General features: G+C 38.6%; 7 protein-coding genes across 7 annotated transcripts; all 7 read right to left on the reverse strand.

Annotated features, from left to right (window-relative positions):
* Positions 1-1,040: 1,040 nt before the first annotated feature.
* LOC126326876 (uncharacterized) lies at positions 1,041-1,627 on the reverse strand. The gene is made up of 2 exons (XM_049995798.1): positions 1,546-1,627; positions 1,041-1,303 (listed from the first exon to the last, which is right to left on the reverse strand). The coding sequence occupies exons 1-2, from the start codon at positions 1,625-1,627 to the stop codon at positions 1,041-1,043; spliced, it is 345 nt and encodes a 114-aa protein (XP_049851755.1).
* Positions 1,628-1,629: 2 nt separating this feature from the next.
* On the reverse strand, positions 1,630-4,372 carry LOC126326877 (uncharacterized). Its single transcript, XM_049995799.1, has 3 exons — positions 4,291-4,372; positions 3,807-4,048; positions 1,630-1,689 (listed from the first exon to the last, which is right to left on the reverse strand). The coding sequence occupies exons 1-3, from the start codon at positions 4,370-4,372 to the stop codon at positions 1,630-1,632; spliced, it is 384 nt and encodes a 127-aa protein (XP_049851756.1).
* Positions 4,373-5,067: 695 nt separating this feature from the next.
* Positions 5,068-5,654, reverse strand: LOC126326878 (uncharacterized). The gene is made up of 2 exons (XM_049995801.1): positions 5,573-5,654; positions 5,068-5,330 (listed from the first exon to the last, which is right to left on the reverse strand). Exons 1-2 carry the CDS (start codon positions 5,652-5,654, stop codon positions 5,068-5,070), a joined length of 345 nt encoding a protein of 114 aa, XP_049851758.1.
* Positions 5,655-7,761: 2,107 nt separating this feature from the next.
* LOC126326879 (uncharacterized) lies at positions 7,762-8,348 on the reverse strand. Its single transcript, XM_049995802.1, has 2 exons — positions 8,267-8,348; positions 7,762-8,024 (listed from the first exon to the last, which is right to left on the reverse strand). The coding sequence occupies exons 1-2, from the start codon at positions 8,346-8,348 to the stop codon at positions 7,762-7,764; spliced, it is 345 nt and encodes a 114-aa protein (XP_049851759.1).
* A 2,706-nt stretch (positions 8,349-11,054) lies between these two features.
* On the reverse strand, positions 11,055-14,564 carry LOC126326880 (uncharacterized). The gene is made up of 3 exons (XM_049995803.1): positions 14,483-14,564; positions 13,999-14,240; positions 11,055-11,114 (listed from the first exon to the last, which is right to left on the reverse strand). Exons 1-3 carry the CDS (start codon positions 14,562-14,564, stop codon positions 11,055-11,057), a joined length of 384 nt encoding a protein of 127 aa, XP_049851760.1.
* Positions 14,565-19,679: 5,115 nt separating this feature from the next.
* LOC126326881 (uncharacterized) lies at positions 19,680-20,266 on the reverse strand. Its single transcript, XM_049995804.1, has 2 exons — positions 20,185-20,266; positions 19,680-19,942 (listed from the first exon to the last, which is right to left on the reverse strand). The coding sequence occupies exons 1-2, from the start codon at positions 20,264-20,266 to the stop codon at positions 19,680-19,682; spliced, it is 345 nt and encodes a 114-aa protein (XP_049851761.1).
* Positions 20,267-21,390: 1,124 nt separating this feature from the next.
* LOC126326882 (uncharacterized) lies at positions 21,391-21,977 on the reverse strand. The gene is made up of 2 exons (XM_049995805.1): positions 21,896-21,977; positions 21,391-21,653 (listed from the first exon to the last, which is right to left on the reverse strand). The coding sequence occupies exons 1-2, from the start codon at positions 21,975-21,977 to the stop codon at positions 21,391-21,393; spliced, it is 345 nt and encodes a 114-aa protein (XP_049851762.1).
* Positions 21,978-27,336: the final 5,359 nt, after the last annotated feature.

Below are 27,336 nucleotides of genomic sequence, written 5' to 3' on the forward strand. Positions count from 1 at the left end.
ATATAAAGGTTTAACTATACCAAGTTTGAATTTCATCGGAAGAACACCTCCTTCAACTACACAATTTATTAAATGGACTAATGGTATGGCTAACTCCCCCTTGCATTTTTTTAGTAGAAAAGGAGAATATTCATCCCATCCAGCAGAACTTTTATTTTTTAGGCTGTCAATTACCTATGTTATATCCCTGATTTTTACTCTAGGTACCTTACAAGAGTACCGTTTCTTTTCCTTGTTATATTTAAACTGCCTCTCCAGTTTCACACAAGTATTATTTTCAGTAATGACACATTAGTACAATTATGAGGGGATATATCCTTGTCAAAGTTAATATTATCACACAAATTTATAGTTTCTAAATTAGGAACACTGAGCGACATTGTTATCCTAAAAAATTAACAAACTTGACATTGCAGTGAGCAATTATTTCCATTTGCTTGCTCTGCAGGCATATATAATTATATCCTCTGTGTTTCGTGTGTATGGCATCTGAGGTCATTTTAGGTCAGGTTATGTTATTTCATGTTAGGATAGGTCAGGTTAATTTTGGTCAGGTGTGGTTAGGTTAGGTTGAGTTAGGTTGGGATAGGTTAGCTTTGGTTAGGTTAGGTTAAGTTAGGTTAGGCTAGGCTAGGATAGGCTAGGTTAGGTTAGGCTAGGCTAGGGTAGGATAAGCTAGGCTACGCTAGGCTAGGCTAGGCTGGGCTACATTAGGCTAGGCTATTCTAGCCTAGGTTAGGTTAGGTTAGGTTAGGTTAGGTTAGGTTAGGTTAGGTTAGGTTAGGTTAGGTTAGGTTAGGTTAGGTTAGGTTAGGTTAGGTTAGGTTAGGTTAGGTTACGTTAGGTTTGATTAATTTAGGTTAGGTAAGCTTAGGTTAGGTTAGGTTAGGTTAGGTTAGGTTAGGTCAGGTTAGGCTAGGTTAGGTTAGTTTAGGTCCGGTCAGGATAGGTCAGGTCAGGTTAGGACAGATCAGGTGAGGTCATGTCAGGTCATGTCAAGTCAGATCATGTGAGGTCAGGTTAGGTCAGGACTGGTTAGGTTAGTTTATCAGACAGTGTACAATCTGTACTGTTGCAGATTTCGTGCTCCGACCACTTCTCAATCCATGTTGGAAATCTCCTATTAAGTTATTCGTATTATGGTGGTTGATTAATATTTCTAGCTTTATTTTTTCAATCAATTTACCAAAGACTGACGTTAAGGCAACTGGTCTGTAGTTCTGTGGTTGTTTTCTTTCCTCTTTTTGATATAAAGGTTTAACTATACCAAGTTTGAATTTCATCAGAAGAACACCTCCTTCAACTACACAATTTATTAAATGGACTAATGGTATGGCTAACTCCCCCTTGCATTTTTTTAGTAGAAAAGGAGAATGTTTATCCCATCCAGCAGAACTTTTATTTTTTAGGCTGTCAATTAACTATGTTATATCCCTGATTTTTACTCTAGGTACCTTACAAGAGTCCCGTTTCTTTTCCTTGTTATATTTAAACTGCCTCTCCAGTTTCACACAAGTATTATTTTCAGTAATGACACATTAGTACAATTATGAGAAGATATATCCTTGTCAAAGTTAATATTGTCACACAATTTTATAGTTTCTAAATTAGGAACACTGAGCGACATTGTTATCCTAAAAAATTAACAAACTTGACATTGCAGTGAGCAATTATTTCCATTTGCTTGCTCTGCAGGCATATATAATTATATCCTCTGTGTTTCATGTGTATGGCATCTGAGGTCATTTTAGGTCAGGTTATGTTATTTCATGTTAGGATAGGTCAGGTTAATTTTGGTCAGGTGTGGTTAGGTTAGGTTGAGTTAGGTTGGGATAGGTTAGGTTAAGTTAGGTTAGGCTAGGCTAGGATAGGCTAGGTTAGGTTAGGCTAGGCTAGGGTAGGATAAGCTAGGCTACGCTAGGCTAGGCTAGGCTGGGCTACATTAGGCTAGGCTATTCTAGCCTAGGTTAGGTTAGGTTAGGTTAGGTTAGGTTAGGTTAGGTTAGGTTAGGTTAGGTTAGGTTAGGTTAGGTTAGGTTAGGTTAGGTTAGGTTAGGTTAGGTTAGGTTAGGTTAGGTTAGGTTAGGTTAGGTTAGGTTAGGTTAGGTTAGGTTAGGTTAGGTTAGGTTAGGTTAGGTTTGGTTAGGTTAGGTTTAGGTTAGGTTAGGTTTAGGTTAGTTTAGGTTTAGGTTAGGTTAGGTTAGGTTAGGTTAGGTTAGGTTAGGTTAGGTTAGGTTAGGTTAGGTTAGGTTAGGTTAGGATAGGTTAGGATAGGTTAGGTTAGGTTAGGTTAGGTTAGGTTAGGTTAGGTTAGGTTAGGTTAGGTTAGGTTAGGTTAGGTTAGGTTAGGTTAGGTTAGGTTAGGTTAGGTTAGGTTTGGTTAGGTTAAGTTAGGTTAGGTTAGGTTAGGTTAGGTTAGGTTAGGTTAGGTTAGGTTAGGTTAGGTTAGGTTATTTTAGGTTTGGTTAGGTTAGGTTAGGTTATGTTAGGTTTGATTAATTTAGGTTAGGTAAGCTTAGGTTAGGTTAGGTTATGTTAGGTTAGGTTAGGTCAGGTTAGGCTAGGTTAGGTTAGGTTAGGTTAGGTTAGGTTAGGTTAGGTTAGGTTAGGTTAGGTTAGGTTAGGTTAGGTTAGGTTAGGTTAGGTTAGGTTAGGTTAGGTTAGGTTAGGTTAGGTTAGGTTAGGTTAGGTTAGGTTAGGTTAGGTTAGGTTAGGTTAGGTTAGGTTAGGTTAGGTTAGGTTAGGTTAGGTTAGGTTAGGTTAGGTTAGGTTAGGTTAGGTTAGGTTAGGTTAGGTTAGGTTAGGTTAGGTTAGGTTAGGTTAGGTTAGGTTAGGTTAGGTTAGGTTAGGTTAGGTTAGGTTAGGTTAGGTTAGGTTAGGTTAGGTTAGGTTAGGTTAGGTTAGGTTAGGTTAGGTTAGGTTAGGTTAGGTTAGGTTAGGTTAGGTTAGGTTAGGTTAGGTTAGGTTAGGTTAGGTTAGGTTAGGTTAGGTTAGGTTAGGTTAGGTTAGGTTAGGTTAGGTTAGGTTAGGTTAGGTTAGGTTAGGTTAGGTTAGGTTAGGTTAGGTTAGGTTAGGTTAGGTTAGGTTAGGTTAGGTTAGGTTAGGTTAGGTTAGGTTAGGTTAGGTTAGGTTAGGTTAGGTTAGGTTAGGTTAGGTTAGGTTAGGTTAGGTTAGGTTAGGTTAGGTTAGGTTAGGTTAGGTTAGGTTAGGTTAGGTTAGGTTAGGTTAGGTTAGGTTAGGTTAGGTTAGGTTAGGTTAGGTTAGGTTAGGTTAGGTTAGGTTAGGTTAGGTTAGGTTAGGTTAGGTTAGGTTAGGTTAGGTTAGGTTAGGTTAGGTTAGGTTAGGTTAGGTTAGGTTAGGTTAGGTTAGGTTAGGTTAGGTTAGGTTAGGTTAGGTTAAGTTAGGTTAGGTTAGGTTAGGTTAGGTTAGGTTAGGTTAGGTTAGGTTAGGTTAGGTTAGGTTATTTTAGGTTAGGTTAGGTTAGGTTAGGTTACGTTACGTTAGGTTACGTTAGGTTAGGTTAGGTTAGGTTAGGTTAGGTTAGGTTAGGTTAGGTTAGGTTAGGTTACGTTACGTTAGGTTACGTTAGGTTTGATTAATTTAGGTTAGGTAAGCTTAGGTTAGGTTAGGTTAGGTTAGGTTAGGTTAGGTCAGGTTAGGCTAGGTTAGGTTAGTTTAGGTCCGGTCAGGTCAGGTCAGGTCAGGTTAGGACAGATCAGGTGAGGTCATGTCAGGTCATGTCAAGTCAGATCATGTGAGGTCAGGTTAGGTCAGGTCAGGTTAGGTTAGTTTATCAGACAGTGTACAATCTGTACTGTTGCAGATTTCGTGCTCCGACCACTTCTCAATCCATGTTGGAAATCTCCAATTAAGTTATTCCAATTATGGTGGTCGATTAATATTTCTAGCTTTATTTTTTCAATCAATTTACCAAAGACTGAGGTTAAGGCAACTGGTCTGTAGTTCTGTGGTTGTTTTCTTTCCTCTTTTTGATATAAAGGTTTAACTATACCAAGTTTGAATTTCATCGGAAGAACACCTCCTTCAACTACACAATTTATTAAATGGACTAATGGTATGGCTAACTCCCCCTTGCATTTTTTTAGTAGAAAAGGAGAATATTCATCCCATCCAGCAGAACTTTTATTTTTTAGGCTGTCAATTAGCTATGTTATATCCCTGATTTTTACTCTAGGTACCTTACAAGAGTCCCGTTTCTTTTCCTTGTTATATTTAAACTGCCTCTCCAGTTTCACACAAGTATTATTATCAGTAATGACACATTAGTACAACTATGAGAGGATATATCCTTGTCAAAGTTAATATTATCACACAAATTTATAGTTTCTAAATTAGGAACACTGAGCGACATTGTTATCCTAAAAAATTAACAAACTTGACATTGCAGTGAGCAATTATTTCCATTTGCTTGCTCTGCAGGCATATATAATTATATCCTCTGTGTTTCGTGTGTATGGCATCTGAGGTCATTTTAGGTCAGGTTATGTTATTTCATGTTAGGATAGGTCAGGTTAATTTTGGTCAGGTGTGGTTAGGTTAGGTGGAGTTAGGTTGGGATAGGTTAGCTTAGGTTAGGTTAGGTTAAGTTAGGTTAGGCTAGGCTAGGATAGGCTAGGTTAGGTTAGGCTAGGCTAGGGTAGGATAAGCTAGGCTACGCTAGGCTAGGCTAGGCTGGGCTACATTAGGCTAGGCTATTCTAGCCTAGGTTAGGTTAGGTTAGGTTAGGTTAGGTTAGGTTAGGTTAGGTTAGGTTAGGTTAGGTTAGGTTAGGTTAGGTTAGGTTAGGTTAGGTTAGGTTAGGTTAGGTTAGGTTAGGTTAGGTTAGGTTAGGTTAGGTTACGTTACGTTAGGTTTGATTAATTTAGGTTAGGTAAGCTTAGGTTAGGTTAGGTTAGGTTAGGTTAGGTTAGGTCAGGTTAGGCTAGGTTAGGTTAGTTTAGGTCCGGTCAGGATAGGTCAGGTCAGGTTAGGACAGATCAGGTGAGGTCATGTCAGGTCATGTCAAGTCAGATCATGTGAGGTCAGGTTAGGTCAGGACAGGTTAGGTTAGTTTATCAGACAGTGTACAATCTGTACTGTTGCAGATTTGGTGCTCCGACCACTTCTCAATCCATGTTGGAAATCTCCTATTAAGTTATTCGTATTATGGTGGTTGATTAATATTTCTAGCTTTATTTTTTCAATCAATTTACCAAAGACTGACGTTAAGGCAACTGGTCTGTAGTTCTGTGGTTGTTTTCTTTCCTCTTTTTGATATAAAGGTTTAACTATACCAAGTTTGAATTTCATCAGAAGAACACCTCCTTCAACTACACAATTTATTAAATGGACTAATGGTATGGCTAACTCCCCCTTGCATTTTTTTAGTAGAAAAGGAGAATGTTTATCCCATCCAGCAGAACTTTTTTTTTTTAGGCTGTCAATTAGCTATGTTATATCCCTGATTTTTACTCTAGGTACCTTACAAGAGTCCCGTTTCTTTTCCTTGTTATATTTAAACTGCCTCTCCAGTTTCACACAAGTATTATTTTCAGTAATGACACATTAGTACAATTATGAGAGGATATATCCTTGTCAAAGTTAATATTGTCACACAATTTTATAGTTTCTAAATTAGGAACACTGAGCGACATTGTTATCCTAAAAAATTAACAAACTTGACATTGCAGTGAGCAATTATTTCCATTTGCTTGCTCTGCAGGCATATATAATTATAAATTCTGTGTTTCGTGTGTATGGCATCTGAGGTTATGTTAGGTCAGGTTATGTTATTTCATGTTAGGATAGGTCAGGTTAATTTTGGTCAGGTGTGGTTAGGTTAGGTTGAGTTAGGTTGGGATAGGTTAGCTTTGGTTAGAATAGGTTAAGTTAGGTTAGGCTAGGCTAGGCTAGGCTAGGTTAGGTTAGGCTAGGCTAGGGTAGGATAAGCTAGGCTACGCTAAGCTAGGCTAGGCTGGGCTACATTAAGCTAGGCTATCCTAGCCTAGGTTAGGTTAGGTTAGGTTAGGTTAGGTTAGGTTAGGTTAGGTTAGGTTAGGTTAGGTTAGGTTAGGTTAGGTTAGGTTAGGTTAGGTTAGGTTAGGTTAGGTTAGGTTAGGTTAGGTTAGGTTAGGTTTGGTTAGGTTAGGTTAGGTTATGTTAGGTTAGGTTAGGTTAGGTTAGGTTAGGTTAGGTTAGGTTAGGTTAGGTTAGGTTAGGTTAGGTTAGGTTAGGTTAGGTTAGGTTAGGTTAGGTTAGGTTAGGTTAGGTTACGTTACGTTAGGTTACGTTAGGTTTGATTAATTTAGGTTAGGTAAGCTTAGGTTAGGTTAGGTTAGGTTAGGTTAGGTTAGGTCAGGTTAGGCTAGGTTAGGTTAGTTTAGGTCCGGTCAGGTCAGGTCAGGTCAGGTTAGGACAGATCAGGTGAGGTCATGTCAGGTCATGTCAAGTCAGATCATGTGAGGTCAGGTTAGGTCAGGTCAGGTTAGGTTAGTTTATCAGACAGTGTACAATCTGTACTGTTGCAGATTTCGTGCTCCGACCACTTCTCAATCCATGTTGGAAATCTCCTATTAAGTTATTCCAATTATGGTGGTCGATTAATATTTCTAGCTTTATTTTTTCAATCAATTTACCAAAGACTGAGGTTAAGGCAACTGGTCTGTAGTTCTGTGGTTGTTTTCTTTCCTCTTTTTGATATAAAGGTTTAACTATACCAAGTTTGAATTTCATCGGAAGAACACCTCCTTCAACTACACAATTTATTAAATGGACTAATGGTATGGCTAACTCCCCCTTGCATTTTTTTAGTAGAAAAGGAGAATATTCATCCCATCCAGCAGAACTTTTATTTTTTAGGCTGTCAATTAGCTATGGTATATCCCTGATTTTTACTCTAGGTACCTTACAAGAGTCCCGTTTCTTTTCCTTGTTATATTTAAACTGCCTCTCCAGTTTCACACAAGTATTATTTTCAGTAATGACACATTAGTACAATTATGAGAGGATATATCCTTGTCAAAGTTAATATTATCACACAAATTTATAGTTTCTAAATTAGGAACACTGAGCGACATTGTTATCCTAAAAAATTAACAAACTTGACATTGCAGTGAGCAATTATTTCCATTTGCTTGCTCTGCAGGCATATATAATTATATCCTCTGTGTTTCGTGTGTATGGCATCTGAGGTCATTTTAGGTCAGGTTATGTTATTTCATGTTAGGATAGGTCAGGTTAATTTTGGTCAGGTGTGGTTAGGTTAGGTTGAGTTAGGTTGGGATAGGTTAGCTTTGGTTAGGTTACGTTAAGTTAGGTTAGGCTAGGCTAGGATAGGCTAGGTTAGGTTAGGCTAGGCTAGGGTAGGATAAGCTAGGCTACGCTAGGCTAGGCTAGGCTGGGCTACATTAGGCTAGGCTATTCTAGCCTAGGTTAGGTTAGGTTAGGTTAGGTTAGGTTAGGTTAGGTTAGGTTAGGTTAGGTTAGGTTAGGTTAGGTTAGGTTAGGTTAGGTTAGGTTAGGTTAGGTTAGGTTAGGTTAGGTTAGGTTAGGTTACGTTACGTTAGGTTTGATTAATTTAGGTTAGGTAAGCTTAGGTTAGGTTAGGTTAGGTTAGGTTAGGTTAGGTCAGGTTAGGCTAGGTTAGGTTAGTTTAGGTCCGGTCAGGATAGGTCAGGTCAGGTTAGGACAGATCAGGTGAGGTCATGTCAGGTCATGTCAAGTCAGATCATGTGAGGTCAGGTTAGGTCAGGACAGGTTAGGTTAGTTTATCAGACAGTGTACAATCTGTACTGTTGCAGATTTGGTGCTCCGACCACTTCTCAATCCATGTTGGAAATCTCCTATTAAGTTATTCGTATTATGGTGGTTGATTAATATTTCTAGCTTTATTTTTTCAATCAATTTACCAAAGACTGACGTTAAGGCAACTGGTCTGTAGTTCTGTGGTTGTTTTCTTTCCTCTTTTTGATATAAAGGTTTAACTATACCAAGTTTGAATTTCATCAGAAGAACACCTCCTTCAACTACACAATTTATTAAATGGACTAATGGTATGGCTAACTCCCCCTTGCATTTTTTTAGTAGAAAAGGAGAATGTTTATCCCATCCAGCAGAACTTTTTTTTTTTAGGCTGTCAATTAGCTATGTTATATCCCTGATTTTTACTCTAGGTACCTTACAAGAGTCCCGTTTCTTTTCCTTGTTATATTTAAACTGCCTCTCCAGTTTCACACAAGTATTATTTTCAGTAATGACACATTAGTACAATTATGAGAGGATATATCCTTGTCAAAGTTAATATTGTCACACAATTTTATAGTTTCTAAATTAGGAACACTGAGCGACATTGTTATCCTAAAAAATTAACAAACTTGACATTGCAGTGAGCAATTATTTCCATTTGCTTGCTCTGCAGGCATATATAATTATAAATTCTGTGTTTCGTGTGTATGGCATCTGAGGTTATGTTAGGTCAGGTTATGTTATTTCATGTTAGGATAGGTCAGGTTAATTTTGGTCAGGTGTGGTTAGGTTAGGTTGAGTTAGGTTGGGATAGGTTAGCTTTGGTTAGAATAGGTTAAGTTAGGTTAGGCTAGGCTAGGCTAGGCTAGGTTAGGTTAGGCTAGGCTAGGGTAGGATAAGCTAGGCTACGCTAAGCTAGGCTAGGCTGGGCTACATTAAGCTAGGCTATCCTAGCCTAGGTTAGGTTAGGTTAGGTTAGGTTAGGTTAGGTTAGGTTAGGTTAGGTTAGGTTAGGTTAGGTTAGGTTAGGTTAGGTTAGGTTAGGTTAGGTTAGGTTAGGTTAGGTTAGGTTAGGTTAGGTTAGGTTAGGTTTGGTTAGGTTAGGTTAGGTTATGTTAGGTTAGGTTAGGTTAGGTTAGGTTAGGTTAGGTTAGGTTAGGTTAGGTTAGGTTAGGTTAGGTTAGGTTAGGTTAGGTTAGGTTAGGTTAGGTTAGGTTAGGTTAGGTTAGGTTAGGTTAGGTTAGGTTAGGTTAGGTTACGTTACGTTAGGTTACGTTAGGTTTGATTAATTTAGGTTAGGTAAGCTTAGGTTAGGTTAGGTTAGGTTAGGTTAGGTTAGGTCAGGTTAGGCTAGGTTAGGTTAGTTTAGGTCCGGTCAGGTCAGGTCAGGTCAGGTTAGGACAGATCAGGTGAGGTCATGTCAGGTCATGTCAAGTCAGATCATGTGAGGTCAGGTTAGGTCAGGTCACGTTAGGTTAGTTTATCAGACAGTGTACAATCTGTACTGTTGCAGATTTCGTGCTCCGACCACTTCTCAATCCATGTTGGAAATCTCCTATTAAGTTATTCCAATTATGGTGGTCGATTAATATTTCTAGCTTTATTTTTTCAATCAATTTACCAAAGACTGAGGTTAAGGCAACTGGTCTGTAGTTCTGTGGTTGTTTTCTTTCCTCTTTTTGATATAAAGGTTTAACTATACCAAGTTTGAATTTCATCGGAAGAACACCTCCTTCAACTACACAATTTATTAAATGGACTAATGGTATGGCTAACTCCCCCTTGCATTTTTTTAGTAGAAAAGGAGAATATTCATCCCATCCAGCAGAACTTTTATTTTTTAGGCTGTCAATTAGCTATGTTATATCCCTGATTTTTACTCTAGGTACCTTACAAGAGTCCCGTTTCTTTTCCTTGTTATATTTAAACTGCCTCTCCAGTTTCACACAAGTATTATTTTCAGTAATGACACATTAGTACAATTATGAGAGGATATATCCTTGTCAAAGTTAATATTATCACACAAATTTATAGTTTCTAAATTAGGAACACTGAGCGACATTGTTATCCTAAAAAATTAACAAACTTGACATTGCAGTGAGCAATTATTTCCATTTGCTTGCTCTGCAGGCATATATAATTATATCCTCTGTGTTTCGTGTGTATGGCATCTGAGGTCATTTTAGGTCAGGTTATGTTATTTCATGTTAGGATAGGTCAGGTTAATTTTGGTCAGGTGTGGTTAGGTTAGGTTGAGTTAGGTTGGGATAGGTTAGCTTTGGTTAGGTTAGGTTAAGTTAGGTTAGGCTAGGCTAGGATAGGCTAGGTTAGGTTAGGCTAGGCTAGGGTAGGATAAGCTAGGCTACGCTAGGCTAGGCTAGGCTGGGCTACATTAGGCTAGGCTATTCTAGCCTAGGTTAGGTTAGGTTAGGTTAGGTTAGGTTAGGTTAGGTTAGGTTAGGTTAGGTTAGGTTAGGTTAGGTTAGGTTAGGTTAGGTTAGGTTAGGTTAGGTTAGGTTACGTTAGGTTTGATTAATTTAGGTTAGGTAAGCTTAGGTTAGGTTAGGTTAGGTTAGGTTAGGTTAGGTCAGGTTAGGCTAGGTTAGGTTAGTTTAGGTCCGGTCAGGATAGGTCAGGTCAGGTTAGGACAGATCAGGTGAGGTCATGTCAGGTCATGTCAAGTCAGATCATGTGAGGTCAGGTTAGGTCAGGACAGGTTAGGTTAGTTTATCAGACAGTGTACAATCTAAACTGTTGCAGATTTCGTGCTCCGACCACTTCTCAATCCATGTTGGAAATCTCCTATTAAGTTATTCGTATTATGGTGGTTGATTAATATTTCTAGCTTTATTTTTTCAATCAATTTACCAAAGACTGACGTTAAGGCAACTGGTCTGTAGTTCTGTGGTTGTTTTCTTTCCTCTTTTTGATATAAAGGTTTAACTATACCAAGTTTGAATTTCATCAGAAGAACACCTCCTTCAACTACACAATTTATTAAATGGACTAATGGTATGGCTAACTCCCCCTTGCATTTTTTTAGTAGAAAAGGAGAATGTTTATCCCATCCAGCAGAACTTTTATTTTTTAGGCTGTCAATTAACTATGTTATATCCCTGATTTTTACTCTAGGTACCTTACAAGAGTCCCGTTTCTTTTCCTTGTTATATTTAAACTGCCTCTCCAGTTTCACACAAGTATTATTTTCAGTAATGACACATTAGTACAATTATGAGAGGATATATCCTTGTCAAAGTTAATATTGTCACACAATTTTATAGTTTCTAAATTAGGAACACTGAGCGACATTGTTATCCTAAAAAATTAACAAACTTGACATTGCAGTGAGCAATTATTTCCATTTGCTTGCTCTGCAGGCATATATAATTATAAATTCTGTGTTTCGTGTGTATGGCATCTGAGGTTATGTTAGGTCAGGTTATGTTATTTCATGTTAGGATAGGTCAGGTTAATTTTGGTCAGGTGTGGTTAGGTTAGGTTGAGTTAGGTTGGGATAGGTTAGCTTTGGTTAGAATAGGTTAAGTTAGGTTAGGCTAGGCTAGGCTAGGCTAGGTTAGGTTAGGCTAGGCTAGGGTAGGATAAGCTAGGCTACGCTAAGCTAGGCTAGGCTGGGCTACATTAGGCTAGGCTATCCTAGCCTAGGTTAGGTTAGGTTAGGTTAGGTTAGGTTAGGTTAGGTTAGGTTAGGTTAGGTTAGGTTAGGTTAGGTTAGGTTAGGTTAGGTTAGGTTAGGTTAGGTTAGGTTAGGTTAGGTTAGGTTAGGTTAGGTTAGGTTAGGTTAGGTTAGGTTAGGTTAGGTTAGGTTAGGTTAGGTTAGGTTAGGTTAGGTTAGGTTAGGTTAGGTTAGGTTAGGTTAGGTTAGGTTAGGTTAGGTTAGGTTAGGTTAGGTTAGGTTAGGTTAGGTTAGGTTAGGTTAGGTTAGGTTAGGTTAGGTTAGGTTAGGTTAGGTTAGGTTAGGTTAGGTTAGGTTAGGTTAGGTTAGGTTAGGTTAGGTTAGGTTAGGTTAGGTTAGGTTAGGTTAGGTTAGGTTAGGTTAGGTTAGGTTAGGTTAGGTTAGGTTAGGTTAGGTTAGGTTAGGTTAGGTTAGGTTAGGTTAGGTTAGGTTAGGTTAGGTTAGGTTAGGTTAGGTTAGGTTAGGTTAGGTTAGGTTAGGTTAGGTTAGGTTAGGTTAGGTTAGGTTAGGTTAGGTTAGGTTAGGTTAGGTTAGGTTAGGTTAGGTTAGGTTAGGTTAGGTTAGGTTAGGTTAGGTTAGGTTAGGTTAGGTTAGGTTAGGTTAGGTTAGGTTAGGTTAGGTTAGGTTAGGTTAGGTTAGGTTAGGTTAGGTTAGGTTAGGTTAGGTTAGGTTAGGTTAGGTTAGGTTAGGTTAGGTTAGGTTAGGTTAGGTTAGGTTAGGTTAGGTTAGGTTAGGTTAGGTTAGGTTAGGTTAGGTTAGGTTAGGTTAGGTTAGGTTAGGTTAGGTTAGGTTAGGTTAGGTTAGGTTAGGTTAGGTTAGGTTAGGTTAGGTTAGGTTAGGTTAGGTTAGGTTAGGTTAGGTTAGGTTAGGTTAGGTTAGGTTAGGTTAGGTTAGGTTAGGTTAGGTTAGGTTAGGTTAGGTTAGGTTAGGTTAGGTTAGGTTAGGTTAGGTTAGGTTAGGTTAGGTTAGGTTAGGTTAGGTTAGGTTAGGTTAGGTTAGGTTAGGTTAGGTTAGGTTAGGTTAGGTTAGGTTAGGTTAGGTTAGGTTAGGTTAGGTTAGGTTAGGTTAGGTTAGGTTAGGTTAGGTTAGGTTAGGTTAGGTTAGGTTAGGTTAGGTTAGGTTAGGTTAGGTTAGGTTAGGTTAGGTTAGGTTAGGTTAGGTTAGGTTAGGTTAGGTTAGGTTAGGTTAGGTTAGGTTAGGTTAGGTTAGGTTAGGTTAGGTTAGGTTAGGTTAGGTTAGGTTAGGTTAGGTTAGGTTAGGTTAGGTTAGGTTAGGTTAGGTTAGGTTAGGTTAGGTTAGGTTAGGTTAGGTTAGGTTAGGTTAGGTTAGGTTAGGTTAGGTTAGGTTAGGTTAGGTTAGGTTAGGTTAGGTTAGGTTAGGTTAGGTTAGGTTAGGTTAGGTTAGGTTAGGTTAGGTTAGGTTAGGTTAGGTTAGGTTAGGTTAGGTTAGGTTAGGTTAGGTTAGGTTAGGTTAGGTTAGGTTAGGTTAGGTTAGGTTAGGTTAGGTTAGGTTAGGTTAGGTTAGGTTAGGTTAGGTTAGGTTAGGTTAGGTTAGGTTAGGTTAGGTTAGGTTAGGTTAGGTTAGGTTAGGTTAGGTTAGGTTAGGTTAGGTTAGGTTAGGTTAGGTTAGGTTAGGTTAGGTTAGGTTAGGTTAGGTTAGGTTAGGTTAGGTTAGGTTAGGTTAGGTTAGGTTAGGTTAGGTTAGGTTAGGTTAGGTTAGGTTAGGTTAGGTTAGGTTAGGTTAGGTTAGGTTAGGTTAGGTTAGGTTAGGTTAGGTTAGGTTAGGTTAGGTTAGGTTAGGTTAGGTTAGGTTAGGTTAGGTTAGGTTAGGTTAGGTTAGGTTAGGTTAGGTTAGGTTAGGTTAGGTTAGGTTAGGTTAGGTTAGGTTAGGTTAGGTTAGGTTAGGTTAGGTTAGGTTAGGTTAGGTTAGGTTAGGTTAGGTTAGGTTAGGTTAGGTTAGGTTAGGTTAGGTTAGGTTAGGTTAGGTTAGGTTAGGTTAGGTTAGGTTAGGTTAGGTTAGGTTAGGTTAGGTTAGGTTAGGTTAGGTTAGGTTAGGTTAGGTCAGGTCAGGTCAGGTCAGGTCAGGTCAGGTCAGGTCAGGTCAGGTCAGGTCAGGTCAGGTCAGGTCAGGTCAGGTCAGGTCAGGTCAGGTCAGGTCAGGTTAGGTTAGGTTAGGTTAGGTTAGGTTAGGTTAGGTTAGGTTAGGTTAGGTTAGGTTAGGTTAGGTTAGGTTAGGTTAGGTTAGGTTAGGTTAGGTTAGGTTAGGTTACGTTAGGTTACGTTAGGTTAGGTTAGGTTAGGTTAGGTTAGGTTAGGTTAGGTTACGTTACGTTAGGTTACGTTAGGTTTGATTAATTTAGGTTAGGTAAGCTTAGGTTAGGTTAGGTTAGGTTAGGTTAGGTTAGGTCAGGTTAGGCTAGGTTAGGTTAGTTTAGGTCCGGTCAGGTCAGGTCAGGTCAGGTTAGGACAGATCAGGTGAGGTCATGTCAGGTCATGTCAAGTCAGATCATGTGAGGTCAGGTTAGGTCAGGTCAGGTTAGGTTAGTTTATCAGACAGTGTACAATCTGTACTGTTGCAGATTTCGTGCTCCGACCACTTCTCAATCCATGTTGGAAATCTCCTATTAAGTTATTCCAATTATGGTGGTCGATTAATATTTCTAGCTTTATTTTTTCAATCAATTTACCAAAGACTGAGGTTAAGGCAACTGGTCTGTAGTTCTGTGGTTGTTTTCTTTCCTCTTTTTGATATAAAGGTTTAACTATACCAAGTTTGAATTTCATCGGAAGAACACCTCCTTCAACTACACAATTTATTAAATGGACTAATGGTATGGCTAACTCCCCCTTGCATTTTTTTAGTAGAAAAGGAGAATATTCATCCCATCCAGCAGAACTTTTATTTTTTAGGCTGTCAATTAGCTATGTTATATCCCTGATTTTTACTCTAGGTACCTTACAAGAGTCCCGTTTCTTTTCCTTGTTATATTTAAACTGCCTCTCCAGTTTCACACAAGTATTATTTTCTGTAATGACACATTAGTACAATTATGAGAGGATATATCCTTGTCAAAGTTAATATTATCACACAAATTTATAGTTTCTAAATTAGGAACACTGAGCGACATTGTTATCCTAAAAAATTAACAAACTTGACATTGCAGTGAGCAATTATTTCCATTTGCTTGCTCTGCAGGCATATATAATTATATCCTCTGTGTTTCGTGTGTATGGCATCTGAGGTCATTTTAGGTCAGGTTATGTTATTTCATGTTAGGATAGGTCAGGTTAATTTTGGTCAGGTGTGGTTAGGTTAGGTTGAGTTAGGTTGGGATAGGTTAGCTTTGGCTAGGTTAGGTTAAGTTAGGTTAGGCTAGGCTAGGATAGGCTAGGTTAGGTTAGGCTAGGCTAGGGTAGGATAAGCTAGGCTACGCTAGGCTAGGCTAGGCTGGGCTACATTAGGCTAGGCTATTCTAGCCTAGATTAGGTTAGGTTAGGTTAGGTTAGGTTAGGTTAGGTTAGGTTAGGTTAGGTTAGGTTAGGTTAGGTTAGGTTAGGTTAGGTTAGGTTACGTTACGTTAGGTTACGTTAGGTTAGGTTAGGTTAGGTTAGGTTAGGTTAGGTTAGGTTAGGTTAGGTTACGTTACGTTAGGTTTGATTAATTTAGGTTAGGTAAGCTTAGGTTAGGTTAGGTTAGGTTAGGTTAGGTTAGGTCAGGTTAGGCTAGGTTAGGTTAGTTTAGGTCCGGTCAGGTCAGGTCAGGTCAGGTTAGGACAGATCAGGTGAGGTCATGTCAGGTCATGTCAAGTCAGATCATGTGAGGTCAGGTTAGGTCAGGTCAGGTTAGGTTAGTTTATCAGACAGTGTACAATCTGTACTGTTGCAGATTTCGTGCTCCGACCACTTCTCAATCCATGTTGGAAATCTCCTATTAAGTTATTCCAATTATGGTGGTCGATTAATATTTCTAGCTTTATTTTTTCAATCAATTTACCAAAGACTGAGGTTAAGGCAACTGGTCTGTAGTTCTGTGGTTGTTTTCTTTCCTCTTTTTGATATAAAGGTTTAACTATACCAAGTTTGAATTTCATCGGAAGAACACCTCCTTCAACTACACAATTTATTAAATGGACTAATGGTATGGCTAACTCCCCCTTGCATTTTTTTAGTAGAAAAGGAGAATATTCATCCCATCCAGCAGAACTTTTATTTTTTAGGCTGTCAATTAGCTATGTTATATCCCTGATTTTTACTCTAGGTACCTTACAAGAGTCCCGTTTCTTTTCCTTGTTATATTTAAACTGCCTCTCCAGTTTCACACAAGTATTATTTTCAGTAATGACACATTAGTACAATTATGAGAGGATATATCCTTGTCAAAGTTAATATTATCACACAAATTTATAGTTTCTAAATTAGGAACACTGAGCGACATTGTTATCCTAAAAAATTAACAAACTTGACATTGCAGTGAGCAATTATTTCCATTTGCTTGCTCTGCAGGCATATATAATTATATCCTCTGTGTTTCGTGTGTATGGCATCTGAGGTCATTTTAGGTCAGGTTATGTTATTTCATGTTAGGATAGGTCAGGTTAATTTTGGTCAGGTGTGGTTAGGTTAGGTTGAGTTAGGTTGGGATAGGTTAGCTTTGGTTAGGTTAGGTTAAGTTAGGTTAGGCTAGGCTAGGATAGGCTAGGTTAGGTTAGGCTAGGCTAGGGTAGGATAAGCTAGGCTACGCTAGGCTAGGCTAGGCTGGGCTACATTAGGCTAGGCTATTCTAGCCTAGGTTAGGTTAGGTTAGGTTAGGTTAGGTTAGGTTAGGTTAGGTTAGGTTAGGTTAGGTTAGGTTAGGTTAGGTTAGGTTACGTTACGTTAGGTTACGTTAGGTTAGGTTAGGTTAGGTTAGGTTAGGTTAGGTTAGGTTACGTTACGTTACGTTACGTTAGGTTTGATTAATTTAGGTTAGGTAAGCTTAGGTTAGGTTAGGTTAGGTTAGGTTAGGTTAGGTCAGGTTAGGCTAGGTTAGGTTAGTTTAGGTCCGGTCAGGTCAGGTCAGGTCAGGTTAGGACAGATCAGGTGAGGTCATGTCAGGTCATGTCAAGTCAGATCATGTGAGGTCAGGTTAGGTCAGGTCAGGTTAGGTTAGTTTATCAGACAGTGTACAATCTGTACTGTTGCAGATTTCGTGCTCCGACCACTTCTCAATCCATGTTGGAAATCTCCTATTAAGTTATTCCAATTATGGTGGTCGATTAATATTTCTAGCTTTATTTTTTCAATCAATTTACCAAAGACTGAGGTTAAGGCAACTGGTCTGTAGTTCTGTGGTTGTTTTCTTTCCTCTTTTTGATATAAAGGTTTAACTATACCAAGTTTGAATTTCATCGGAAGAACACCTCCTTCAACTACACAATTTATTAAATGGACTAATGGTATGGCTAACTCCCCCTTGCATTTTTTTAGTAGAAAAGGAGAATATTCATCCCATCCAGCAGAACTTTTATTTTTTAGGCTGTCAATTAGCTATGTTATATCCCTGATTTTTACTCTAGGTACCTTACAAGAGTCCCGTTTCTTTTCCTTGTTATATTTAAACTGCCTCTCCAGTTTCACACAAGTATTATTTTCAGTAATGACACATTAGTACAATTATGAGAGGATATATCCTTGTCAAAGTTAATATTATCACACAAATTTATAGTTTCTAAATTAGGAACACTGAGCGACATTGTTATCCTAAAAAATTAACAAACTTGACATTGCAGTGAGCAATTATTTCCATTTGCTTGCTCTGCAGGCATATATAATTATATCCTCTGTGTTTCGTGTGTATGGCATCTGAGGTCATTTTAGGTCAGGTTATGTTATTTCATGTTAGGATAGGTCAGGTTAATTTTGGTCAGGTGTGGTTAGGTTAGGTTGAGTTAGGTTGGGATAGGTTAGCTTTGGTTAGGTTAGGTTAAGTTAGGTTAGGCTAGGCTAGGATAGGCTAGGTTAGGTTAGGCTAGGCTAGGGTAGGATAAGCTAGGCTACGCTAGGCTAGGCTAGGCTGGGCTACATTAGGCTAGGCTATTCTAGCCTAGGTTAGGTTAGGTTAGGTTAGGTTAGGTTAGGTTAGGTTAGGTTAGGTTAGGTTAGGTTAGGTTAGGTTAGGTTAGGTTAGGTTACGTTACGTTAGGTTACGTTAGGTTAGGTTAGGTTAGGTTAGGTTAGGTTAGGTTAGGTTAGGTTAGGTTACGTTACGTTAGGTTTGATTAATTTAGGTTAGGTAAGCTTAGGTTAGGTTAGGTTAGGTTAGGTTAGGTTAGGTCAGGTTAGGCTAGGTTAGGTTAGTTTAGGTCCGGTCAGGTCAGGTCAGGTCAGGTTAGGACAGATCAGGTGAGGTCATGTCAGGTCATGTCAAGTCAGATCATGTGAGGTCAGGTTAGGTCAGGTCAGGTTAGGTTAGTTTATCAGACAGTGTACAATCTGTACTGTTGCAGATTTCGTGCTCCGACCACTTCTCAATCCATGTTGGAAATCTCCTATTAAGTTATTCCAATTATGGTGGTCGATTAATATTTCTAGCTTTATTTTTTCAGTCAATTTACCAAAGACTGAGGTTAAGGCAACTGGTCTGTAGTTCTGTGGTTGTTTTCTTTCCTCTTTTTGATATAAAGGTTTAACTATACCAAGTTTGAATTTCATCGGAAGAACACCTCCTTCAACTACACAATTTATTAAATGGACTAATGGTATGGCTAACTCCCCCTTGCATTTTTTTAGTAGAAAAGGAGAATATTCATCCCATCCAGCAGAACTTTTATTTTTTAGGCTGTCAATTAGCTATGTTATATCCCTGATTTTTACTCTAGGTACCTTACAAGAGTCCCGTTTCTTTTCCTTGTTATATTTAAACTGCCTCTCCAGTTTCACACAAGTATTATTTTCAGTAATGACACATTAGTACAATTATGAGAGGATATATCCTTGTCAAAGTTAATATTATCACACAAATTTATAGTTTCTAAATTAGGAACACTGAGCGACATTGTTATCCTAAAAAATTAACAAACTTGACATTGCAGTGAGCAATTATTTCCATTTGCTTGCTCTGCAGGCATATATAATTATATCCTCTGTGTTTCGTGTGTATGGCATCTGAGGTCATTTTAGGTCAGGTTATGTTATTTCATGTTAGGATAGGTCAGGTTAATTTTGGTCAGGTGTGGTTAGGTTAGGTTGAGTTAGGTTGGGATAGGTTAGCTTTGGTTAGGTTAGGTTAAGTTAGGTTAGGCTAGGCTAGGATAGGCTAGGTTAGGTTAGGCTAGGCTAGGGTAGGATAAGCTAGGCTACGCTAGGCTAGGCTAGGCTGGGCTACATTAGGCTAGGCTATTCTAGCCTAGGTTAGGTTAGGTTAGGTTAGGTTAGGTTAGGTTAGGTTAGGTTAGGTTAGGTTAGGTTAGGTTAGGTTAGGTTAGGTTAGGTTAGGTTAGGTTAGGTTAGTTTAGGTTAGGTTAGGTTAGGTTAGGTTAGGTTAGGTTAGGTTAGGTTAGGTTAGGTTAGGTTAGGTTAGGTTAGGTTAGGTTAGGTTAGGTTAGGTTAGGTTAGGTTAGGTTAGGTTAGGTTAGGTTAGGTTAGGTTTAGGTTAGGTTAGGTTTAGGTTAGTTTAGGTTTAGGTTAAGTTAGGTTTAGGTTAGGTTAGGTTAGGTTAGGTTAGGTTAGGTTAGGTTAGGTTAGGTTAGGTTAGGATAGGTTAGGATAGGTTAGGTTAGGTTAGGTTAGGTTAGGTTAGGTTAGGTTAGGTTAGGTTAGGTTAGGTTAGGTTAGGTTAGGTTAGGTTAGGTTAGGTTAGGTTAGGTTAGGTTAGGTTAGGTTAGGTTAGGTTAGGTTAGGTTAGGTTAGGTTAGGTTATGTTAGGTTAGGTTATTTTAGGTTTGGTTAGGTTAGGTTAGGTTATGTTAGGTTTGATTAATTTAGGTTAGGTAAGCTTAGGTTAGGTTAGGTTATGTTAGGTTAGGTTAGGTCAGGTTAGGCTAGGTTAGGTTAGTTTAGGTTAGGTTAGGTTAGGTTAGGTTAGGTTAGGTTAGGTTAGGTTACGTTAGGTTTGATTAATTTAGGTTAGGTAAGCTTAGGTTAGGTTAGGTTAGTTTAGGTCCGGTCAGGTCAGGTCAGGTCAGGTTAGGACAGATCAGGTGAGGTCATGTCAGGTCATGTCAAGTCAGATCATGTGAGGTCAGGTTAGGTCAGGTCAGGTTAGGTTAGTTTATCAGACAGTGTACAATCTGTACTGTTGCAGATTTCGTGCTCCGACCACTTCTCAATCCATGTTGGAAATCTCCTATTAAGTTATTCCAATTATGGTGGTCGATTAATATTTCTAGCTTTATTTTTTCAATCAATTTACCAAAGACTGAGGTTAAGGCAACTGGTCTGTAGTTCTGTGGTTGTTTTCTTTCCTCTTTTTGATATAAAGGTTTAACTATACCAAGTTTGAATTTCATCGGAAGAACACCTCCTTCAACTACACAATTTATTAAATGGACTAATGGTATGGCTAACTCCCCCTTGCATTTTTTTAGTAGAAAAGGAGAATATTCATCCCATCCAGCAGAACTTTTATTTTTTAGGCTGTCAATTAGCTATGTTATATCCCTGATTTTTACTCTAGGTACCTTACAAGAGTCCCGTTTCTTTTCCTTGTTATATTTAAACTGCCTCTCCAGTTTCACACAAGTATTATTTTCTGTAATGACACATTAGTACAATTATGAGAGGATATATCCTTGTCAAAGTTAATATTATCACACAAATTTATAGTTTCTAAATTAGGAACACTGAGCGACATTGTTATCCTAAAAAATTAACAAACTTGACATTGCAGTGAGCAATTATTTCCATTTGCTTGCTCTGCAGGCATATATAATTATATCCTCTGTGTTTCGTGTGTATGGCATCTGAGGTCATTTTAGGTCAGGTTATGTTATTTCATGTTAGGATAGGTCAGGTTAATTTTGGTCAGGTGTGGTTAGGTTAGGTTGAGTTAGGTTGGGATAGGTTAGCTTTGGCTAGGTTAGGTTAAGTTAGGTTAGGCTAGGCTAGGATAGGCTAGGTTAGGTTAGGCTAGGCTAGGGTAGGATAAGCTAGGCTACGCTAGGCTAGGCTAGGCTGGGCTACATTAGGCTAGGCTATTCTAGCCTAGATTAGGTTAGGTTAGGTTAGGTTAGGTTAGGTTAGGTTAGGTTAGGTTAGGTTAGGTTAGGTTAGGTTAGGTTAGGTTAGGTTAGGTTAGGTTAGGTTAGGTTAGGTTAGGTTAGGTTAGGTTAGGTTAGGTTAGGTTAGGTTAGGTTAGGTTAGGTTAGGTTAGGTTAGGTTAGGTTTAGGTTAGGTTAGGTTTAGGTTAGTTTAGGTTTAGGTTAAGTTAGGTTTAGGTTAGGTTAGGTTAGGTTAGGTTAGGTTAGGTTAGGTTAGGTTAGGTTAGGTTAGGATAGGTTAGGATAGGTTAGGTTAGGTTAGGTTAGGTTAGGTTAGGTTAGGTTAGGTTAGGTTAGGTTAGGTTAGGTTAGGTTAGGTTAGGTTAGGTTAGGTTAGGTTAGGTTAGGTTAGGTTAGGTTAGGTTAGGTTATGTTAGGTTAGGTTATTTTAGGTTTGGTTAGGTTAGGTTAGGTTATGTTAGGTTTGATTAATTTAGGTTAGGTAAGCTTAGGTTAGGTTAGGTTATGTTAGGTTAGGTTAGGTCAGGTTAGGCTAGGTTAGGTTAGTTTAGGTTAGGTTAGGTTAGGTTAGGTTAGGTTAGGTTAGGTTAGGTTACGTTAGGTTTGATTAATTTAGGTTAGGTAAGCTTAGGTTAGGTTAGGTTAGTTTAGGTCCGGTCAGGTCAGGTCAGGTCAGGTTAGGACAGATCAGGTGAGGTCATGTCAGGTCATGTCAAGTCAGATCATGTGAGGTCAGGTTAGGTCAGGTCAGGTTAGGTTAGTTTATCAGACAGTGTACAATCTGTACTGTTGCAGATTTCGTGCTCCGACCACTTCTCAATCCATGTTGGAAATCTCCTATTAAGTTATTCCAATTATGGTGGTCGATTAATATTTCTAGCTTTATTTTTTCAATCAATTTACCAAAGACTGAGGTTAAGGCAACTGGTCTGTAGTTCTGTGGTTGTTTTCTTTCCTCTTTTTGATATAAAGGTTTAACTATACCAAGTTTGAATTTCATCGGAAGAACACCTCCTTCAACTACACAATTTATTAAATGGACTAATGGTATGGCTAACTCCCCCTTGCATTTTTTTAGTAGAAAAGGAGAATATTCATCCCATCCAGCAGAACTTTTATTTTTTAGGCTGTCAATTAGCTATGTTATATCCCTGATTTTTACTCTAGGTACCTTACAAGAGTCCCGTTTCTTTTCCTTGTTATATTTAAACTGCCTCTCCAGTTTCACACAAGTATTATTTTCTGTAATGACACATTAGTACAATTATGAGAGGATATATCCTTGTCAAAGTTAATATTATCACACAAATTTATAGTTTCTAAATTAGGAACACTGAGCGACATTGTTATCCTAAAAAATTAACAAACTTGACATTGCAGTGAGCAATTATTTCCATTTGCTTGCTCTGCAGGCATATATAATTATATCCTCTGTGTTTCGTGTGTATGGCATCTGAGGTCATTTTAGGTCAGGTTATGTTATTTCATGTTAGGATAGGTCAGGTTAATTTTGGTCAGGTGTGGTTAGGTTAGGTTGAGTTAGGTTGGGATAGGTTAGCTTTGGCTAGGTTAGGTTAAGTTAGGTTAGGCTAGGCTAGGATAGGCTAGGTTAGGTTAGGCTAGGCTAGGGTAGGATAAGCTAGGCTACGCTAGGCTAGGCTAGGCTGGGCTACATTAGGCTAGGCTATTCTAGCCTAGATTAGGTTAGGTTAGGTTAGGTTAGGTTAGGTTAGGTTAGGTTAGGTTAGGTTAGGTTAGGTTAGGTTAGGTTAGGTTAGGTTAGGTTACGTTACGTTAGGTTACGTTAGGTTAGGTTAGGTTAGGTTAGGTTAGGTTAGGTTAGGTTAGGTTAGGTTACGTTACGTTAGGTTTGATTAATTTAGGTTAGGTAAGCTTAGGTTAGGTTAGGTTAGGTTAGGTTAGGTTAGGTCAGGTTAGGCTAGGTTAGGTTAGTTTAGGTCCGGTCAGGTCAGGTCAGGTCAGGTTAGGACAGATCAGGTGAGGTCATGTCAGGTCATGTCAAGTCAGATCATGTGAGGTCAGGTTAGGTCAGGTCAGGTTAGGTTAGTTTATCAGACAGTGTACAATCTGTACTGTTGCAGATTTCGTGCTCCGACCACTTCTCAATCCATGTTGGAAATCTCCTATTAAGTTATTCCAATTATGGTGGTCGATTAATATTTCTAGCTTTATTTTTTCAATCAATTTACCAAAGACTGAGGTTAAGGCAACTGGTCTGTAGTTCTGTGGTTGTTTTCTTTCCTCTTTTTGATATAAAGGTTTAACTATACCAAGTTTGAATTTCATCGGAAGAACACCTCCTTCAACTACACAATTTATTAAATGGACTAATGGTATGGCTAACTCCCCCTTGCATTTTTTTAGTAGAAAAGGAGAATATTCATCCCATCCAGCAGAACTTTTATTTTTTAGGCTGTCAATTAGCTATGTTATATCCCTGATTTTTACTCTAGGTACCTTACAAGAGTCCCGTTTCTTTTCCTTGTTATATTTAAACTGCCTCTCCAGTTTCACACAAGTATTATTTTCAGTAATGACACATTAGTACAATTATGAGAGGATATATCCTTGTCAAAGTTAATATTATCACACAAATTTATAGTTTCTAAATTAGGAACACTGAGCGACATTGTTATCCTAAAAAATTAACAAACTTGACATTGCAGTGAGCAATTATTTCCATTTGCTTGCTCTGCAGGCATATATAATTATATCCTCTGTGTTTCGTGTGTATGGCATCTGAGGTCATTTTAGGTCAGGTTATGTTATTTCATGTTAGGATAGGTCAGGTTAATTTTGGTCAGGTGTGGTTAGGTTAGGTTGAGTTAGGTTGGGATAGGTTAGCTTTGGTTAGGTTAGGTTAAGTTAGGTTAGGCTAGGCTAGGATAGGCTAGGTTAGGTTAGGCTAGGCTAGGGTAGGATAAGCTAGGCTACGCTAGGCTAGGCTAGGCTGGGCTACATTAGGCTAGGCTATTCTAGCCTAGGTTAGGTTAGGTTAGGTTAGGTTAGGTTAGGTTAGGTTAGGTTAGGTTAGGTTAGGTTAGGTTAGGTTAGGTTAGGTTACGTTACGTTAGGTTACGTTAGGTTAGGTTAGGTTAGGTTAGGTTAGGTTAGGTTAGGTTAGGTTACGTTACGTTACGTTAGGTTTGATTAATTTAGGTTAGGTAAGCTTAGGTTAGGTTAGGTTAGGTTAGGTTAGGTTAGGTCAGGTTAGGCTAGGTTAGGTTAGTTTAGGTCCGGTCAGGTCAGGTCAGGTCAGGTTAGGACAGATCAGGTGAGGTCATGTCAGGTCATGTCAAGTCAGATCATGTGAGGTCAGGTTAGGTCAGGTCAGGTTAGGTTAGTTTATCAGACAGTGTACAATCTGTACTGTTGCAGATTTCGTGCTCCGACCACTTCTCAATCCATGTTGGAAATCTCCTATTAAGTTATTCCAATTATGGTGGTCGATTAATATTTCTAGCTTTATTTTTTCAATCAATTTACCAAAGACTGAGGTTAAGGCAACTGGTCTGTAGTTCTGTGGTTGTTTTCTTTCCTCTTTTTGATATAAAGGTTTAACTATACCAAGTTTGAATTTCATCGGAAGAACACCTCCTTCAACTACACAATTTATTAAATGGACTAATGGTATGGCTAACTCCCCCTTGCATTTTTTTAGTAGAAAAGGAGAATATTCATCCCATCCAGCAGAACTTTTATTTTTTAGGCTGTCAATTAGCTATGTTATATCCCTGATTTTTACTCTAGGTACCTTACAAGAGTCCCGTTTCTTTTCCTTGTTATATTTAAACTGCCTCTCCAGTTTCACACAAGTATTATTTTCAGTAATGACACATTAGTACAATTATGAGAGGATATATCCTTGTCAAAGTTAATATTATCACACAAATTTATAGTTTCTAAATTAGGAACACTGAGCGACATTGTTATCCTAAAAAATTAACAAACTTGACATTGCAGTGAGCAATTATTTCCATTTGCTTGCTCTGCAGGCATATATAATTATATCCTCTGTGTTTCGTGTGTATGGCATCTGAGGTCATTTTAGGTCAGGTTATGTTATTTCATGTTAGGATAGGTCAGGTTAATTTTGGTCAGGTGTGGTTAGGTTAGGTTGAGTTAGGTTGGGATAGGTTAGCTTTGGTTAGGTTAGGTTAAGTTAGGTTAGGCTAGGCTAGGATAGGCTAGGTTAGGTTAGGCTAGGCTAGGGTAGGATAAGCTAGGCTACGCTAGGCTAGGCTAGGCTGGGCTACATTAGGCTAGGCTATTCTAGCCTAGGTTAGGTTAGGTTAGGTTAGGTTAGGTTAGGTTAGGTTAGGTTAGGTTAGGTTAGGTTAGGTTAGGTTAGGTTAGGTTAGGTTACGTTACGTTAGGTTACGTTAGGTTAGGTTAGGTTAGGTTAGGTTAGGTTAGGTTAGGTTAGGTTAGGTTACGTTACGTTAGGTTTGATTAATTTAGGTTAGGTAAGCTTAGGTTAGGTTAGGTTAGGTTAGGTTAGGTTAGGTCAGGTTAGGCTAGGTTAGGTTAGTTTAGGTCCGGTCAGGTCAGGTCAGGTCAGGTTAGGACAGATCAGGTGAGGTCATGTCAGGTCATGTCAAGTCAGATCATGTGAGGTCAGGTTAGGTCAGGTCAGGTTAGGTTAGTTTATCAGACAGTGTACAATCTGTACTGTTGCAGATTTCGTGCTCCGACCACTTCTCAATCCATGTTGGAAATCTCCTATTAAGTTATTCCAATTATGGTGGTCGATTAATATTTCTAGCTTTATTTTTTCAGTCAATTTACCAAAGACTGAGGTTAAGGCAACTGGTCTGTAGTTCTGTGGTTGTTTTCTTTCCTCTTTTTGATATAAAGGTTTAACTATACCAAGTTTGAATTTCATCGGAAGAACACCTCCTTCAACTACACAATTTATTAAATGGACTAATGGTATGGCTAACTCCCCCTTGCATTTTTTTAGTAGAAAAGGAGAATATTCATCCCATCCAGCAGAACTTTTATTTTTTAGGCTGTCAATTAGCTATGTTATATCCCTGATTTTTACTCTAGGTACCTTACAAGAGTCCCGTTTCTTTTCCTTGTTATATTTAAACTGCCTCTCCAGTTTCACACAAGTATTATTTTCAGTAATGACACATTAGTACAATTATGAGAGGATATATCCTTGTCAAAGTTAATATTATCACACAAATTTATAGTTTCTAAATTAGGAACACTGAGCGACATTGTTATCCTAAAAAATTAACAAACTTGACATTGCAGTGAGCAATTATTTCCATTTGCTTGCTCTGCAGGCATATATAATTATATCCTCTGTGTTTCGTGTGTATGGCATCTGAGGTCATTTTAGGTCAGGTTATGTTATTTCATGTTAGGATAGGTCAGGTTAATTTTGGTCAGGTGTGGTTAGGTTAGGTTGAGTTAGGTTGGGATAGGTTATCTTTGGTTAGGTTAGGTTAAGTTAGGTTAGGCTAGGCTAGGATAGGCTAGGTTAGGTTAGGCTAGGCTAGGGTAGGATAAGCTAGGCTACGCTAGGCTAGGCTAGGCTGGGCTACATTAGGCTAGGCTATTCTAGCCTAGGTTAGGTTAGGTTAGGTTAGGTTAGGTTAGGTTAGGTTAGGTTAGGTTAGGTTAGGTTAGGTTAGGTTAGGTTAGGTTAGGTTAGGTTAGGTTAGTTTAGGTTAGGTTAGGTTAGGTTAGGTTAGGTTAGGTTAGGTTAGGTTAGGTTAGGTTAGGTTAGGTTAGGTTAGGTTAGGTTAGGTTAGGTTAGGTTAGGTTAGGTTAGGTTAGGTTAGGTTTAGGTTAGGTTAGGTTTAGGTTAGTTTAGGTTTAGGTTAAGTTAGGTTTAGGTTAGGTTAGGTTAGGTTAGGTTAGGTTAGGTTAGGTTAGGTTAGGTTAGGTTAGGATAGGTTAGGATAGGTTAGGTTAGGTTAGGTTAGGTTAGGTTAGGTTAGGTTAGGTTAGGTTAGGTTAGGTTAGGTTAGGTTAGGTTAGGTTAGGTTAGGTTAGGTTAGGTTAGGTTAGGTTAGGTTAGGTTAGGTTAGGTTATGTTAGGTTAGGTTATTTTAGGTTTGGTTAGGTTAGGTTAGGTTATGTTAGGTTTGATTAATTTAGGTTAGGTAAGCTTAGGTTAGGTTAGGTTATGTTAGGTTAGGTTAGGTCAGGTTAGGCTAGGTTAGGTTAGTTTAGGTTAGGTTAGGTTAGGTTAGGTTAGGTTAGGTTAGGTTAGGTTACGTTAGGTTTGATTAATTTAGGTTAGGTAAGCTTAGGTTAGGTTAGGTTAGTTTAGGTCCGGTCAGGTCAGGTCAGGTCAGGTTAGGACAGATCAGGTGAGGTCATGTCAGGTCATGTCAAGTCAGATCATGTGAGGTCAGGTTAGGTCAGGTCAGGTTAGGTTAGTTTATCAGACAGTGTACAATCTGTACTGTTGCAGATTTCGTGCTCCGACCACTTCTCAATCCATGTTGGAAATCTCCTATTAAGTTATTCCAATTATGGTGGTCGATTAATATTTCTAGCTTTATTTTTTCAGTCAATTTACCAAAGACTGAGGTTAAGGCAACTGGTCTGTAGTTCTGTGGTTGTTTTCTTTCCTCTTTTTGATATAAAGGTTTAACTATACCAAGTTTGAATTTCATCGGAAGAACACCTCCTTCAACTACACAATTTATTAAATGGA

The sequence above is a fragment of the Schistocerca gregaria genome, unplaced genomic scaffold, assembly GCF_023897955.1.
Source record: "Schistocerca gregaria isolate iqSchGreg1 unplaced genomic scaffold, iqSchGreg1.2 ptg001005l, whole genome shotgun sequence".
NCBI lineage: Eukaryota > Metazoa > Arthropoda > Insecta > Orthoptera > Acrididae > Schistocerca > Schistocerca gregaria.

Bases quoted from the DNA above. Each gene is read 5' to 3' on its own strand.
- LOC126326876 (XM_049995798.1), bottom strand. From the start codon at position 1,627: ATGTCGCTCAGTGTTCCTAATTTAGAAACTATAAAATTGTGTGACAAT. The intron at 1,304-1,545 runs GTACTAATGTGT...TAAATTGTGTAG, and splicing joins GGATATATCTTCTCATAATT to TTGAAGGAGGTGTTCTTCTG.
- LOC126326877 (XM_049995799.1), bottom strand. From the start codon at position 4,372: ATGTCGCTCAGTGTTCCTAATTTAGAAACTATAAATTTGTGTGATAAT. The intron at 4,049-4,290 runs GTACTAATGTGT...TAAATTGTGTAG, and splicing joins GGATATATCCTCTCATAGTT to TTGAAGGAGGTGTTCTTCCG. The intron at 1,690-3,806 runs GTACACTGTCTG...ATATGCCTGCAG, and splicing joins AATCTGCAACAGTACAGATT to AGCAAGCAAATGGAAATAAT.
- LOC126326878 (XM_049995801.1), bottom strand. From the start codon at position 5,654: ATGTCGCTCAGTGTTCCTAATTTAGAAACTATAAAATTGTGTGACAAT. The intron at 5,331-5,572 runs GTACTAATGTGT...TAAATTGTGTAG, and splicing joins GGATATATCCTCTCATAATT to TTGAAGGAGGTGTTCTTCTG.
- LOC126326879 (XM_049995802.1), bottom strand. From the start codon at position 8,348: ATGTCGCTCAGTGTTCCTAATTTAGAAACTATAAAATTGTGTGACAAT. The intron at 8,025-8,266 runs GTACTAATGTGT...TAAATTGTGTAG, and splicing joins GGATATATCCTCTCATAATT to TTGAAGGAGGTGTTCTTCTG.
- LOC126326880 (XM_049995803.1), bottom strand. From the start codon at position 14,564: ATGTCGCTCAGTGTTCCTAATTTAGAAACTATAAATTTGTGTGATAAT. The intron at 14,241-14,482 runs GTACTAATGTGT...TAAATTGTGTAG, and splicing joins GGATATATCCTCTCATAATT to TTGAAGGAGGTGTTCTTCCG. The intron at 11,115-13,998 runs GTACACTGTCTG...ATATGCCTGCAG, and splicing joins AATCTGCAACAGTACAGATT to AGCAAGCAAATGGAAATAAT.
- LOC126326881 (XM_049995804.1), bottom strand. From the start codon at position 20,266: ATGTCGCTCAGTGTTCCTAATTTAGAAACTATAAATTTGTGTGATAAT. The intron at 19,943-20,184 runs GTACTAATGTGT...TAAATTGTGTAG, and splicing joins GGATATATCCTCTCATAATT to TTGAAGGAGGTGTTCTTCCG.
- LOC126326882 (XM_049995805.1), bottom strand. From the start codon at position 21,977: ATGTCGCTCAGTGTTCCTAATTTAGAAACTATAAATTTGTGTGATAAT. The intron at 21,654-21,895 runs GTACTAATGTGT...TAAATTGTGTAG, and splicing joins GGATATATCCTCTCATAATT to TTGAAGGAGGTGTTCTTCCG.